Raw genomic sequence first — 15,872 nt, 5'->3', positions numbered from 1 at the left:
GGGCAGTCGGAGAAGTAAACACTGCTTGCCTCTCCTTTTCAGCTACTTCTTTTGCTTCTGCATTGTCATTGCGTTCAGTTCACCTTTCTGCTATTTTTGCAAGTCCCTTGGAGTTAAGGTGCTGTGCAAAATCCTTCAGCTTTCTTCTGTGCTTTGTAGGCACCGTGAGAAGTGTGTGGTGTGGTAGGTGTGGCATTAAGCACACATCTGTCACGGCCTGAACACAGTTTTAAAAGGCACTCAGCTCTCTGAATGCGTATATCCAGCATCACTTCATGGTAGACATACCAATATTTTAGGTATAATCATACCAACTGTATGTTGAACTTACCATTTTCATAAGATATTTTTTCATTTATCCTTTCAGACCTTTCTCTGGCCCCTGTCCCTATCCAAAGGAGATATATAAAGTTGTTTGTCTTTGAGTAATCTTACTTTTTTTTTTAAATCTGATTACATGGGGAAAAGTATTAACCAGGTTCTTGGAGACCTCTGCTGGTAATATCTTCCTACTAAGTCTCTCAGATTTTCTTATGTCAAAACAGGGCAAATGACCGTTAAAAAAATCTGAACTTGCTCTCTTTTTTAATGGGACTTTCTGAAAAGTATTGTAGGTATATCTGGGCAGATGGGGTTTATAAAGGTAACATAAGAAGGTCAGAGGTTTTGTATGGTCTGCAAAAACACATGGCAATTTTAGCGGAATTTGATTCGCATGTGGAGTCTGGCTAAACTTAATCTCTATTTAAAAATAGCCAACAAACAACAAACTCTGATAAAAATATGTGAAACGCAACTAAAAATATAATCTCATAAGTGTCTGAAAACTGCCAGTACCAGTTTTCCCCAAATTCTACCAAAATGTAAACCCCGTATCTGCTTTCAGACTTCCTAGGTTTGTTCAATGTCATTAATACAATTACTGAGTCCAGAGATTTTTCATGCATATGGAAGATCTTCCTATGGCAGTACTTGTAGATATGGCCCTAATCTAAGACAAGACTGAGAATTTGGACCCAAGTAGTGCCTATAACCATGGAGGCCTAAGTTATTACAATAACCTTAATTTCAATGGAGAGGTAGTTCTAAATTACAAGTTTTGAAGTTGGATGCTAAATTTTAGAGCTTTGAAGCCTAAATCATATAGATCCTGAAGAAGAAAATGCCTGTATTTGAAGGACCGGGGGTCTAAAGGTGTCATTTATTCCACTTGGGGCAGCACATAAACCATTGCTTTGTTTTTGTATGATGATCAGGTTTTCTGAAGCTAGTCTTTTTCATTAAGTGTTTTTATTAAAAATAAAATGAAAACAGGTTCTGATTTTGCACGTGCCACCTTCAGAAAGCAGAACTGGACTTAGGGGAAAAAAATAATCTTTATCAATTATTAAGCATGTTACTAAATCCAACTCTTAAATGTGCTCATAAAGAAAGAAATGGCCGTTTGCTTGCACCTAGAGAGCACACTGTTGATTACAGACACAAGGCTTTATTCTTTACTTCTGCATTGCAGCTCAGCCCAACTGGATTCAGAAAATCAGCGACGGACACGCAGCCATAGAGGAAAGCGTCGTCTGGGAATGCCGAGCAAGCGGGAGACCGAAGCCCTCGTACCGCTGGCTGAAGGACGGGGAGCCGCTGCTGCCCCAGGTAGGCACCACTGGAGCCCTCCGCCGGGGAGGAGGGTTGCAGGCTGTGCAGGCGCTTTCATGCTCTGCCAGCTTTCTGATCTCTGCGTGTTTTATTACTTTTTGGAATGGAAACAGAAAGGATGCTGGTGCTCTGAAATCCCCCCTGCTGTGTAGGCAATTCCTTGCCATGCCTGGTGGGCACCTCCGTACAGCTTCGGGAGAGCTGCTGTTAGTGACAAGTAGGACGCATGACGGCTCTGCGTTCAGAGATCCTCCCTGAAATGAAGGATCCATGATACAAACCTATGGGTGGAGAGACCCTTGTAAAGAAGAGGGAAGGGCCGAATAGGACTATGGAGCCTGCAGCTGCAAAATGATCACCCCGGATTCTTTTTTTTTTTTTTTTTTTTAATTTATAATGTTCAGGTGAACTTCAGCTGCTAATGAAACCTTAGTGTTTCTGCTGGTCTTTAACGGCATTCCCACTCCTCCTGCCAAGCTGTGTCCCTGTGTGGGTGATCAGGAGCATGGTCTGCTACTGCCAGGGACTCGAAGAGCTGCCTAAAGAAGGGTGATGCACAGGAGCTGGGGGAACGCACCCCCTCCCACCACCATGTCAGCCCAGCCTCTCACTGAGGAGTCATTGCTCGGTCCCGCGATCCTCCCCGTTATAACCACAAACTAAAACAAGTCACCAAAGCATTGGTTTCATTGTAGCTGGCATTTTTTTCCCTTCGCTTATTGTGAAAGAATATGGCAGTCCAGATTTGATGAAACCCTGATAAAGATTGCACAAACATTAAATTTCTGCCCTACGGCCAAGTAGAAGGCCAATAGCTCTTTATATTACTAGTTTTTTAAATGGTGAAACTCCTGGGGAGGGAGGGAACACTTTGCTGTACTTATTAAAATTGATAACATGAGCTTCATATCCTTAGGCTGACAAATGATACCCTGGTCTTTTGTTCCACACACTAATTTTACTTGCTTCATGCTGGTCACTAGCAGATGGTCTTGTACTTAAATCACGTTAGTGGCTGATATGAAGTAAAGGATCATTAAATAATTAATATCTATATTGTTTTCAGTAAACTGCAGAGGATTTTAAGTATTTCTCTCTGTGCTAGCTAAGATGGCAACCAACCTTACTACCCTTCATTGCCTTGTATACTCATAATACCATTGTTTTAAATGTTTTAAAGAATACGGTTGGCTGTGATATGCCACTATGGATCAAAAGTGCATTTTTTGATTCAAGTTTATCTACTTGAAAGGGATATTAATCTAAATGGTTTGGGTATTAAATCAATGAGAAGTCAAGGGAAAGTCCTCCAATTTAAATTGCATTTACCAACTCCTGTATTGGTTTTACCATTTAGTATCTAACCTGACATAAATTTAGCTGGCAGACAAATAGATTGGAGCTTGCAAATTCTTCCCATTACTGCTACTTTTTTTTTTGTCCACCTTGGTATAAAATACAGCACAACAACCGCTAGTTTTATGTTCCAAGGAAGGATCTCCTTATTCACTTTTTTATTTGTTTTACTGTTTCCTACAGGGCAGAGTTCAGCTAGAGCAGGGCTCGCTCACGATAACGAACGTCAGCCTGTCGGATGCCGGCATGTATCAGTGTGTAGCAGAAAACAGACACGGCGTCATTTTTGCCAGCGCAGAACTGAGTGTCATAGGTAAGTTTACTTTCCCGAACACTGCAAACCTTCCAAAATCAGTAAAGCCTTCACCCAAGCTGGTTTTGCCAAGTTTCAGCATCTGAAGCAGAAGTGCTACTGAGGATCTTTGACAAGTTGTTCTTTTGAAGTAAGGCATGAAATGAAAACTTGAGAAAGTGGATAGACAGAGAACAGATTTTTTTTACATCATCCCATCTTCCCGTGTTCATCCAGGTGACTGAGCACGGAGAGCTGGCAAGCTCACCAACTTCTTGCTGGTTAGAAACATTTGGAGAGACCCAAGGATTGCAGTTCAGAGCATACTGGAGAGTAACTGCCTGCTTGTGGGCTGCAGAGACTGACTCTCATGAGGAAACGTTGAAAACCCACCTGTCTGAATAGACCTTTCACCATTCTAATGGCAATCGTAATGCTCCTGTCCCAAACCCTTGCCAAGAAAAACAACTTCTGCCCCACCTGTTTTGTGTACACCTACTCTGCTTGTCTCAGTTAAGATCAGGAGGACCTCCTGTGAATCCAGGTGGTTACATACTTGATGGGAGGGAGTAGAGATTACAGAGCCAGGCTCTTCCCAGTGGTGCCCAGTGCTAGGACAAAAGGCAATGGGCACAGACTGAAACAGAGGAAATGCCATTTAAACATAAGAAAAACTTCTTTACAATGAGGTTGGTTGAATACTAGGACAGGTTGCCCAGAGGGGTTGTGGCATCTCCGTCCTTGGACATACTCAACATCCAACTGGATGTGGCCCTGGGCAACCTGCTGTAGCTGCCCCTGCTTGAGCAGGGGTGGGACAGGAGCATCTCCAGAGGTCCCTGCCAGCCCCAGCTGTCCTGCGAGTCTGTACCTCATTCACAAACGTTGCTCTTGTATGAGTTGCAGGCCTAGAAACTGATATGTCAGCATAGATAAGTAGTTTCAAAGAGTTAAATAGAATTCATGATTACAAAATAGCGGGTTAGTTGTTTTCAAAACGAATGTTCAATAGCATCATTCCCCTCTTTATCTTGAAGAACAAAGCACGAGGTCTTTTCTGATTATGGCATTTTCAATTATCGGTCATTTTTTATCAGCAGCGATAGATGGCTGCATAGAAGAAAAATTCATTTGAAAGATTGTCAGTCTTGCTGCTCAAGAAAAGTACAATAATGCTCAATAAATTAGACTTCACAGTGCTAAGATTTATTGGACATGTTACTGCATGAAAGAAATCGAAATAAACCCACTGATGCTTTTCCTGCCTATTCAAAACACTGGTAAAAATGAGCCTTTGGGAGGAAGGCAGATCTTCTGAGAAGACGGGCTTAACCCTTGTTGGTGGGTACCTCCAATGCCTCCCCGTGCCCAGCAGCCTCGCAGCACCCAGGGGCCAACCTCACATCTGCACAAAAAGCAAAGACCTTGGAGAGCCTGCTCTTAAAAACCTGCCAGATAACCTGTATTTGGCTTACTTCTCATTTGGGTTATGCAGTCTTGCTTCTGTATGTCACGTGAAAAGTACCAGAATGGTGTGCTGCAGATTAATTTCTATGGATCTGTGATTTCATTTGGCATATTTTTAAAGAAAAACAGTGTGTTTTCCTTTTCACTAGAGTTTTCAAAGGAGGTCAGTATTCTGAGCTCTCACTGAGAAATCTTAGCTTTTAAACAGATCTTTCTGAGTATAAAAATGGTTATTTTAAAAGGTCCTGAAGTTAAGCACTTGAAATGATTAAACACCACTAATAGCAAGTGAGACTTATAGCAAAGTTAAGTGAAAGAGAGAAATGGAAAATTGTAGACAGAGCTTTTCTCAGAGTGATTCTTCTCTATTATTGTTGCCAATTATATTACCTGGAGTCTTCAGCTCTAAACCAGGATCCTGTTGTGCTGGGCATTGTAGAAATGTGTAGTAACATGCAGTCATTGCCTTAACGAATTTTCTGGCTAAATGTTTAAGAAAAAATTTAAAAATGAAGGGTGGCCCTAGAGTGAAAAAAAAGTCATTAAAATCCTCATTTTACAAACAAGGTGTGAAGAAATTAAATGCATTACCCCTGAAGTGGCACAGGGAAGCTCTGGTAGTGCTGAGAACTGAGCCCAGAGTTTCTAAATGTCAGGTGACAATATTTTGAACATCACAGAATAAAACCCGTATCGTGCAACTCCTCTACCTCATGCAGGACCAAGAAGGAAGTAGCAATTGATTTGCAAAAAACCCAGTCTAAACTGTTCTTTACAGAGATGGAAATAACAGGATTATTCAAAAATCTGTTTTGCTCATAAATTTTGCACAATCATCTGAGAAATTATTTCCAAAAGTGATAATGTATTAATTATAATAGTATGATGTAAATAATAGTCGATCTGGTTCTGAGGGCATTGGTGGGAAGTTGTCCTCAGGATGCCTCCTTTAATTTTGAAATGTTTTACATAGCCAGTGTTAGTTTTCAGATGGCTCTTTTATAATCTTTATTAACATACATGTCTTCCTCTATGCTAAAATGAAGTCAGCTATCTATGATTAGACATAGAAGACAAGACAGGTTGGAGATTAGTGAACTCTGATTCATGAAAGTGGAAGATGAGATCTATTAGATCATAAAGCCTATCCCATTATCAGCGTAGGATTATGTTTTATTCAACTCTTTTGCGGCAGGAATGATATCCAAAAGAATTGAGGCAGACAAGATGCCCTAAGAAAAATGAATTTGCTTTCTGTATCTCATGGCAGGTTTTTGTCTCCTAGCTGCTTCAGGTGAGCTTTAGATCATTTTATGGAGCATCAAGCAGATGCAATGCACAGTGATCTAAACTCTCACCTCCCAGGGTGCAGCAAGAAAGTAAGTTGAGGAAAATGCTGCAAGCTCAGGGGATACGGGGATGGTGCAGGAGGCATAGGATGCAGGCACGCAGCTAGCAAAGAGGGTGAAGAGAATTAGAGGGGACTGGGCAGAGTTTGCTGCCACTGATCCATCAGAAAGCAAGCTCCTGTCAGCAAAGACGTAGTGAGCAGGGCAAGAGTTGTTCATAAAACCCTAAAACCCTTAAGCTGCCTCACCTGTTTGCTTTGAGCTTTCTATATTGAAAAAAATTAATAGTCCTACTTGATATAAATAAAACCTTCTGGTCGTCTTTGGGGAGTTCACTACCAGAGTCAGTCTAGGGGCAGCTGCCTCAAAGCTCTGCCTGTCATCGGGTCCCATCAAATAAATCATTAAAAATCCTTGGAGGCAGGAATCGGAAGCCAAGCCATCTCCTCCTTCCCCGGCCTGCCTTACAGCCAGGCTGCAGACTGTCTGCAGGGCTCTGGTGGTTGCCTCAGTGAATATCTGACTGTTTTTCACAAAACAGAAGAGTGTGCCCTGGAGGGACTAAAAAAGATGATTCGAGAGTACCTTGTACTCTGGTGCCTACTTAAGTCTTGCCTTGTTTTGCTTGGTTCAGGACCTGGCTGTGTCAAGGCCTCCCACCTTTACAGCATTAAAATAAAAGACACATTATGAATATAAAGCATAAAAATGCCAACTTTTCTGGAAATACTAACAATTCTGATTAATTATATGGGTTCTGTGTTTGTGACAATTTTCCTGTATGCTGTTGCTCTGCACATAGCAATGTTTGACAAAATTATGATCGTGCTGTTATGACACAGAAAAGGAAATACATTATACAGTTCATGCATGTGTAGTATTTAGGGGTGCTGCTGCAAATAAGATGTGCGTGACACTGGGTTTCTGCTGCCTGCCAAGGTTACTAGTTTCTGAGGTTTGTAGCTGAACATGCATTTCTAAACAAGTAAAGAGCTGAAGCATTCAGGTGTCTGTTTGCCCCATCCCTACGTGCACATAGTTCATAAAGTCAGATCATTTAGGAACTGCAAGTGAGAAACAGCCCTGGAATATTGTAATGTTCAAAAGAGCCTGACTTTGTTTTTTCCAAAGGGAATTCTGATCTGGTTTTTGTTTTCTTTTTTTCTTTCAGCCGTCGGTCCAGACTTTTCCAAAACACTCTTGAAAAAGTTAACTCTTGTTAAAGTGGGTGGTGAGGTAATCATTGAGTGTAAGCCGAAAGCTTCCCCCAGACCTACTTATTCTTGGAAGAAAGGAAGAGACATCCTAAAAGAAAATGAGAGGTAATATCTTAAAGTAACCCTTTCTTTCATTAGCTTGTTCCAACCCAGGGGCTTTCAGCAGTGAAAGCTAAATTTGTCATTAATAGCTTCCCAAAATAGACTTGTAAATAAATGTGAAAACAGCTAGTGTTCAATCTCAGGGAGTTGGGAGTGAGATTTCTCTTCCCATTGTGTTCATCCCAGTCTCTGTGTACTATTAAAGCATCTCTGCCAAGAAGCTGATAAAGATACATTCTAAAAAGCAAATATTTTGCCTCTGCGTTGCTTTAAATAGCCATCGTTTTTGAAAAAATTTCCCACGCAATAAAACCCTCCTCTGCAAATTACACTGCTCTGGTACATTACTCAATGTCCCACAACCAGGAATTATTTGGGGTCAGTAATTAATTTGGCAGTCCTAACACCTGACTTGGAGGTGGCTTTTTCAGACTGGCCAAGTCTTTTTTTTTTTTTTTTTTTTTTTTCCTTTTTTTGTAATTCAAAAGGAGAGCATTAGTAGGAAATAGGAGCCTAGCTTTTAAATATGCATGCATGGTTTTGCAGTGATTTGTTGTTGACTGTATACGAGTGTGGTTGTGATACCTGTCCCGCTTGCACAGCACCTGAGAGCAGAATCCAGAGAGCTGTTCTTGACAGTCCTCCAAAATATTATGTGCCACTAGGATTGATGGGAAAAATCCTGTCCTATTAATAAAGGTCAAAAAGACAGAAATTACAGGAAATTGTTATTTTTAAAAGCTTAAACCTGTTAGAGCTGTTCTTTTATCTTGGAAAGTCTAGTCTTGCTCCATTCAACCTGCCTGCCTGTAATGTACATTGAAATATATACTATGGTGATGTATATCAGTATGCAAAGAGCTATATAGTTCATTTAGAGCCAGATGAGTAAAATAATGAACAACCTATTTCTGACTTATTTAGCTCCTGTTACCTGGTCCTCACAAAGCTATTGCCTATGGACCGTTCAACTTCACCTCTTGGGATAAAAAGAGCTGGGTGATCGATTACACAGAGCTTCCTCCAGCAGCCAGGGTACAAAGCTGTGCGAAGTCAAAGACACTGTTCTCCTAGGCATAGCACAGTTCTTTCTCCTCATTTTAATTTAGGAGTGAGAGAGGTAGCATTAGTTTATTTGAGCAAAGGCTTAGGAAAGGAAAGGAAATGCGAGCACTGTGTTTCTTGCTTGGTCACTGCTGTGCAATGCTGAAAACAAAGTGGTTTGGTTTTTTTTTAGCACTACTCTCTCATCTGCAAACTTACATAAAAGTTGGATGCTGTAATACAGCAGAAACCCCTGGATCCTGATTTCCCAAGGGAATGTGGCTCATGCACTGGTGGCATAAGGCTAGGTGGTAGCTCGGGTTGCCTGTGTATTCTATTCCAAGTAACTTTTGAACTGGTTATTTGAACTGGCTGCAGATGTTTCAGCGGGTTTCCACCAAGGTTAGGAGAGGAAGAGAGAGACCTCAAAAATAGCAGGTTTCTTCAAAGCTTTGTGAAAATAGGCAACTGGGAAAAGGAGGCGCTATTATTTCCCCTCAGTGAAACCCTGTCACCTAAAGTCATGCCATGGTAGACATGAGGGAGTCTGCACCAGAGCACCCCAGGAGGGTGCACACATCTGTGTCAGTAGTGCAAGGCTGTACCTACAGCGTTGTCCTCACCGACCTTCTCCTGAGGCGTACAGGCAAGCGGCGGGCATAGTCATAAAAACTTGCTAAATAGTATATAACTTGCTGTCTGCTGGTCACGGTCCCCATGCCCAGGCAGACTTTGGGCAGTGGCTGGGAGGTTGGGTTGTGAGAACAGCACAGCCCTGTGAGCAGCTCGGTGTTGAGCTCAAATGCAAACCACAGCAAGGCTGAGGTGTTGGTGCTCGTGGCAGCGGCAGGCTCTCTGCCGTGCTCCTCCTGCTCCTGCCGAGCACACCGCGCCAGAACCGAGAGCCTCCCACCTGGGCACCAAGCCCTGGATGGGAAACCAGACGTGAAATGTGCCCAAACAGGTGTGAAATTTTCTGCTACTTCAGCCCAGGGGTTTTTCCGCCAGCCAGACCATCCAGCGGGGCCTATCTGGCAAAATGTCTTAATGAACACCGCTCCATTGACTTGGCAGTTGGACCTATTTGGTTCTTACACACAGTTGGTTGTGTCTCCTATGGGGACAAGGGTGTTGAATCCTCGCCATCGCCTTTATTAACCACACCATCCTTGCAGCCTGTACCTGGAGACTGCGTGAAATGTGCAATTAGAAAATTATATTGTTTTGTATGATGGTAGTGTTGTTCATCAGCACTGTCTCACTTCATGGGCAGGAGAGGCCAAGTGCCTGGTCCTCTGCTTAACATTGCTGTATTTCTGGTTTCTTCACTTGCTGAAATGTTATCTCCTTCCTGCCGTCCCAGGGGACAGCAGCATTGACTGGAGTCCACTCCTTGTACCTCCCTACACCCACGCTTATGTGTGGGCTTCAAACAACAACTTGCTTGGCTGTTGAAAAAATCTGTTGAAATACAGGAAGAAAGATGCCAAGAAAAGCTGTTGCTGAAATCACTTCATCTAAGGCAGAAAACAGAACTTTTAGACAGGCGTGGGAGAAGAAACTTAAATGAAATCTCTGGTTAAACTGACGTTAAAGTGTCCTTCGAGTTTCAGAGAGGCACCTGAACATCTGGATACTTCTCCAAACTGAACTTGATCGTGTGAAGGTTAATCAATATAGATGGTCCTTCCAATTCCAGATGGAGTTAAAAGCAACATTAATGTGTCAGCACTTGCTTTGAATTCTGATGTACAGCCTGACGGCTACCATGGCAATCGCTCGAGCATTTCTCCTGGGGCTTGTGTGACTTTTCAGATGGAGCGTAATGTTAGGGACTCCGTGCTGGAGACAGAAATAGCGTGCATCAGATTGTGCTGCCGAGACTCTTGCTCTGGAGGGTACTGCTGTCCAGGAGGCAAAACTAAGTGTGTTGTTCAATGTTTGCCCAGAGAGAGGAGACTACGATGGAAGGAAAGAGCTTTATTGTTTTAGGTTTCATCTTCTCTGGAGGCTGAGGTAGTGTGTACTGCACCCCTAATGAATAACGTGCCCTGAAGGTATCTCTTACTGGTGGTTGAGAACTGTGCAATTGTGTTATTAGAAATTCTGCCCTGGGGTACAATTATATTATTGCAGTCATTAAAGGCAGTTCATCTCCATAATAATGGAAATCCTGCCTTGGAGGCCTAACTGAGTCAAAATAATGTTAGTAGCCTGACTCTAGAAGGTAAATTTTATATAGAAACAGCTATAGCACAGATACAGATATATTGCAAATGCTGCTTGGAAACAAAGACTATTTCTATATGGGTAAAGATACAGAGGTCATTTTCTATCCTTGATATTCCTTTCACGTTTCAGTGCAAAATGACTGTTACAGTCTGTGGGAAAGGTCTTCTTCAGTCCTATTAATGCCACTCTGTACAAATGAACCTCACAGGGCCACATCTCCAACATTTCACACCATCACGACAGGAGACACGACTAAAATATATCTACCCTCTGGGAAACCCTTGCTCAGGAACAGGGGATACCTTTTAGACAGGAATGGTCACCATAAAGCTGTGCAGGCTGCGTTATCAGAGAGACTTCTTGCTGGCTGGGCATGAGAAGCTGAAAAATTCTCGACTTGGTCTAAACGCTACTTAGCAACAACTGAAAACATCCATGTGTTATCAACATTATTCTCATACTAAATCCAAAACGTAACACTATACCAGCTACTGGAAAGAAAATTAACTCTATCCCAGCTGAAACCAGGACAGGAGCTCAAGGTGGAAGTGGTATCTTCTGGTGATTGCAAAACTGCGATGTGTCTTTGGGACGTGTCAGATCGTTCCTCAGAAAGAAAGATTTGAGTTGAGTTCAGAATGTTTTTCACTTACCATTTGGTTGTCCTATATTCATATTTCCAGACATGTTTAACCTCTGATCTCTTTGTTCTGACTCAACAATAGGAGAAAAGAGATTTTGGAGAGCCGGGATCCCATTACATAGGTTCTCTTTTCTCATGTCCCAACTACATCAGTGTGACACAGAAGTGATGCGGGACTTAAGCCTGTGAGATCGAGATAAAGAGCGTTACTGCCCAGCTGCCCGAGGAGGGCTGGCATTCAAAACCAGGAAAAAATTCCTCGAGTGATGAGTGCATAGACTGTAGAGCCATGACTTAGGGGATTTGGTTTTTATTTAAATCTCAGTGGCACTTTGGTCTTCATCCCCCAGATTTTATGAAGTAACGTAGTCAGTGTAAAGTAAGTTTTTTGGATATAAAATACATAGCATCTATAGCATTGTACACATAGGATATAGGCATCATACAGGCATTATATACAGAGGCATGGTCTTCTGCAATTGTTACACCATGTGAATGACAGATGATTCAGACTGTGCCTATACTTTGCTCCAGAGCTGTCTCAGAAACCAAATCAACGATTCCTCCATAAAACAGAAATCCATAGTCAATCACAAGTTTGAAAAAACTTCCATTAAATGATGGCCCCTGTATAATACTGAAGTGAATGAAAGCAAATCCTTAATGGAGGACTTTCCTTTAAAATCCTGAACTCCTAAAGCCAAGCATCCTCCAGTCCACAGTATTTCTCACTTGTGACAATTATTTCCTGGCATTACGTTGTATATATTACTCGTCGGCAGTAGGAGTGGAAGTCACAGCAGTGAGATTGTTCTTGCAGGATTTGTTAATCCTCTCATAATAATTCAATTACATCTAACGCAACAACGTTAGATAAATTGGTTACTGAGACTAGTGCTTTAAAACCTTTATTTTCAGGTGATCTTATCACAGAAACCTTTCAATTCCTTCATAATTACAGCACAGCTCCCACAGAGAAATGCGCTCGGTTGCAAGTGCAAGCGGTTCATCCTCGCAGTGGTGGAAATCAGAAGTCACTGTAGTCACCGGCTCCTTCATTCAGATTTCCTGGGTGCAAGAGGGAGAATCAGGCTGTGCGTGATTAGAGACAAATCCTGGAGCTACGCAGAGTGCTGCCAGCTGAAATTAAAATAAGCCTCTGTCACAGCTGCTCCCACACTCCAAACCGTTGGAGGAATGTCCTGCAATGGAACTGTTATTCTCTTTGAACTGTAGATCAGGAAGCATTTTGAAAATATTTTAAACCCATTAATTCAGCAGTTAATTTAAACCAGTTCTTTTTAAACCAATTAAATCTCCCTTAATTTTCATACGGTTTTCCATAGCACACGGAAAAACAACGTTGCAGCCCAACAAATCCGCAGGTGCTGTCACGTAGGTGTGTGGTGTCCGAGGGCTCGGCCGTGGGAGTGCTGGGGTTTAGTGTTAGAGCTGAGACTCGTCCTGTGATCTGCATCCACAAACTGGGGCGTTTTGTCACTTGGCTGCACAGATTGAACTCTTAATAACTTACCACCAAAGGCCATTTTATTAGAGTATCTTAAGAAAATTTCTCGTGGAATCGGTAATGGGATATATATTGCTGTTGGCATGGAGTAATTTTGCTGGAGTAGTGTTGGAAGGGGTTGTTAGGTGCTGGTTTGTAATGCAAAATTCGCATCACTTTCCTTGCAGGTCTTTCCTCAGGTGCTTGGTTTTGACTTACAGAAATGACTTTAATTTACATGCAATAATGGTAATAATTACATTTATTTGTTTCTGACAGAGTGTTTCATTTTAGATATCAGTCTGTCAGAGAGACATATTGTCATTTCCCAGAACCGTTTGTATGGTTCCAGAGCAGATGAGGGGAGATGTCATGTTTCGGTCTCTCTGTCTGCCACGGCTTCTTGCTGCGCTCGTTCTCCCTTGCTCCCCAAGTGTAGACTACGTGCAGGAAAACCAAGACAGCATTTACTGAGGGAAATACTATATATCTGCCAGTCTTGTGGTTTGTTACCGGCCACCCGCCGATGTGTTGATTAGCCAGAGCATGGGGGCAGACTGTGGTACTGCAGCAGGGTGAAGTATCTGGGTCTGGGCTAGTGCTGGCTCTAGTTGAGAGCCCTGCTCTGGGGTGCTGCGGGGCATCGCTGCGAGGAGGGGAGCGGGGCTGGCAGTGTTGTCAGCTGTCTCATGCACTTGGTAAGAGCTTACACATGTCAAAATCTAATGTGTATTCCCTTGAAATAGTGGATGTTTAAAATATGTACACAATGGTCTTCATTCCTAATGTGACTTCCAATAGCTTTAGGAGAACATTTACCCTATTACCAGACATGTACTCAGTCCAGGACAGAAAAATAATTGTACTTTTAAGCCCCAAAACAAATTGCTCTTCTCCCGTTCTTGTTCATGTAAAACCTTTACATCATTAGAGCTGTTTCTTTCCTATGAATATACAGTGCATGCATTGTTTATACAGTTTAATTGTAAGGAAGGAAATTCATTAAAAACAAATGATGTTCTGTGCTGGTAGCAAAGAATATGAAAGTGTCCAATTAAACAGCCACTCACTAGGACTTGTATAATAGCAACATCTGTTATCTTAATTAAACAAGTTTCTGTATAAAGGGACCCTCATAGTGCACTTTGTTAGAGCAGGATCTGACCTAGATACTCCAGGCACGCTCACTATCTTCATGGAAATTTTCCCAGTTGGTCCCATTATCTTGCAGTCTTGACAAGCTTCATGATATATGAGCACACTCTTGCACGCATAAAGCCATACTGCTTAAAGCAGGAGGGGTTTTTTTTATTATTTTTTTCTACTGAAAGCCAATAAAAGCACAACCAAGAAATGCAGCATATAGTGGCATTTACCCATTGAGTTCAGTCACAGCAGCATTTGGAAGTGTAAAGAGTGCCCGGAGAGCTTGGGCCTTGTCAAACCACATTCAGGACAGAGAACCGCACTTCCAGAAAACACTTACGATTTGTTTTCAGAAGTGGTTTATGTGTTTCAGGGTTTAAGTAATTTAGGTCCAGATTTTTCCAGGTATTTCATTACTGCTCTCCACTGTAGCCTACAGTCAGAGCTGATCTAGAAAGCTAAGTTCAGATGTAGAAGTCCTGGTGCCTTGGTAACTTCTGAAAAGAAGATGAGGATTTGCAAGACCGGGAAAGAGCACTGGGAGTCTGATGAGGACTTGGGGCTTTGTACGCATCCACAAACAAAAACCCAAACAGAGCGGCAGCAAAATCCCAGCCTTGTCAGAAGGAGACGTGGTCTGCTGCTCGGAGCCCGCCGGGAAGATAAGGAGCCCCATGCTCGGGGCTGTACGACACCAGGCAGCTGTAGCTGAAAAGCCTCTTGGATATGTTAATGCACAGCTGTGCCTGCAGGCTTATTAATATGGGCAGCGAATGTTAATTTGTTCATAAAGAAGAATACTGCCTGATGCAGGCGCTGCCAGCTGCTGCGGAGAGGAAGATGAAGTCCTGCCCGCGGGAAGCCGAGCCTCTCCGTCCTGTCCTCAGTGCCCGGGCCGGCACGGAGTCGGCGAGAGTCGCAGGGTGAAGCCCAAAGCAGCAGTCTGTCCTCCCGGGAGCTGGAGTGGTTGTGGCCAAGGAAAAGCAGAAAGCTCTCACCTAGTTTTTTTTGTTGTCTTCTGCGCTTCAAAACTGTTCAGAGAGACTTTTCTCTCTGGAAGAGGTTAGCCATGGTTTTCTCGAGAGTTCACATCCTCAGGACCTCCTCACAAGGGTTGTGTTGATTCACAGGCCCCTCGGGTATTATTTTTCTAACAGGAATTTTAACATACTCACTTTGACGTTATGTCATTTTGAGAAGAAAAAACTGTAAAATCAGGCAAGAAAAGAAAGGCTTTTCGCTTACTCTTTCACTGCGTCTGGAGTTTAAAAAGTTGTATAAATTCCAATTTTTTATTTGTTGCCTCAAACTTCCTAATTAGTGGTTAATTACTCCAAACAGCCAGAAAGAAAATGGCAATAGGACAGACAGCACATCTTTCCCAGTCTGGTGCCAGGCTACAAAGCATGGTAATATTTTTATACTGATTACTTGAGAGATGAATTGCCAGCAGTGGCTTTTGGACACACGGTCTGGTGACACTTCAGCAGAAAATAAAACCTCAAAGGATGCTTCGTATCATTGTTTTGCATTAATTGTGTTGACTGTCTTTTTTTTTAAATAAAGCACCTGTGCAATTTCTTTAAGGCAGACAGGTAACCAAACCATCAATAACTTGTCGGGTTTTCATTACATCCTGCCTAGGCAAAATGAAAAATGACACTCTGCAAATAGCTTTTTGAAGTTTGAATCGACAGTGGAGCATTCATCTTAGTTTTCAGAGACAATGGCAGAAGATGGCTCTACTTCATTGGAATATCTGAAATAACTGGTGTGTCAACTTACTTTAACCAATTTTTTGGAAAAAGAGAACTAAAATTAACCAGGAAACCACTTGAGTCAATGGTCGGAGGTATTGGAAAGC

The 15,872-nt window shown here is 42.3% G+C and overlaps 2 protein-coding genes across 8 annotated transcripts in view; both read left to right on the top strand.

The window, feature by feature from the left end:
• Positions 1-15,872, top strand: part of LRRN1 (leucine rich repeat neuronal 1) — a 467,756-nt gene that overhangs the window by 111,338 nt on the left and 340,546 nt on the right. The gene's annotated exons all lie outside the window — the stretch shown is intronic.
• LOC104320855 (contactin-4) overlaps positions 1-15,872 on the top strand; it is a 348,268-nt gene that overhangs the window by 279,274 nt on the left and 53,122 nt on the right. For all 7 annotated transcript variants that reach the window (XM_069811811.1, XM_069811804.1, XM_069811809.1 and 4 more), the window contains 3 exons: positions 1,514-1,650; positions 3,193-3,322; positions 7,289-7,439. In XM_069811811.1, coding sequence (XP_069667912.1) covers positions 1,514-1,650; positions 3,193-3,322; positions 7,289-7,439 — 418 coding nt within the window. The remainder of the gene's footprint in view (positions 1-1,513; positions 1,651-3,192; positions 3,323-7,288; positions 7,440-15,872) is intronic.

Source organism: Haliaeetus albicilla, chromosome 24, assembly GCF_947461875.1.
Source record: "Haliaeetus albicilla chromosome 24, bHalAlb1.1, whole genome shotgun sequence".
NCBI lineage: Eukaryota > Metazoa > Chordata > Aves > Accipitriformes > Accipitridae > Haliaeetus > Haliaeetus albicilla.
This window is presented reverse-complemented; position numbering and strand designations above follow the sequence as displayed.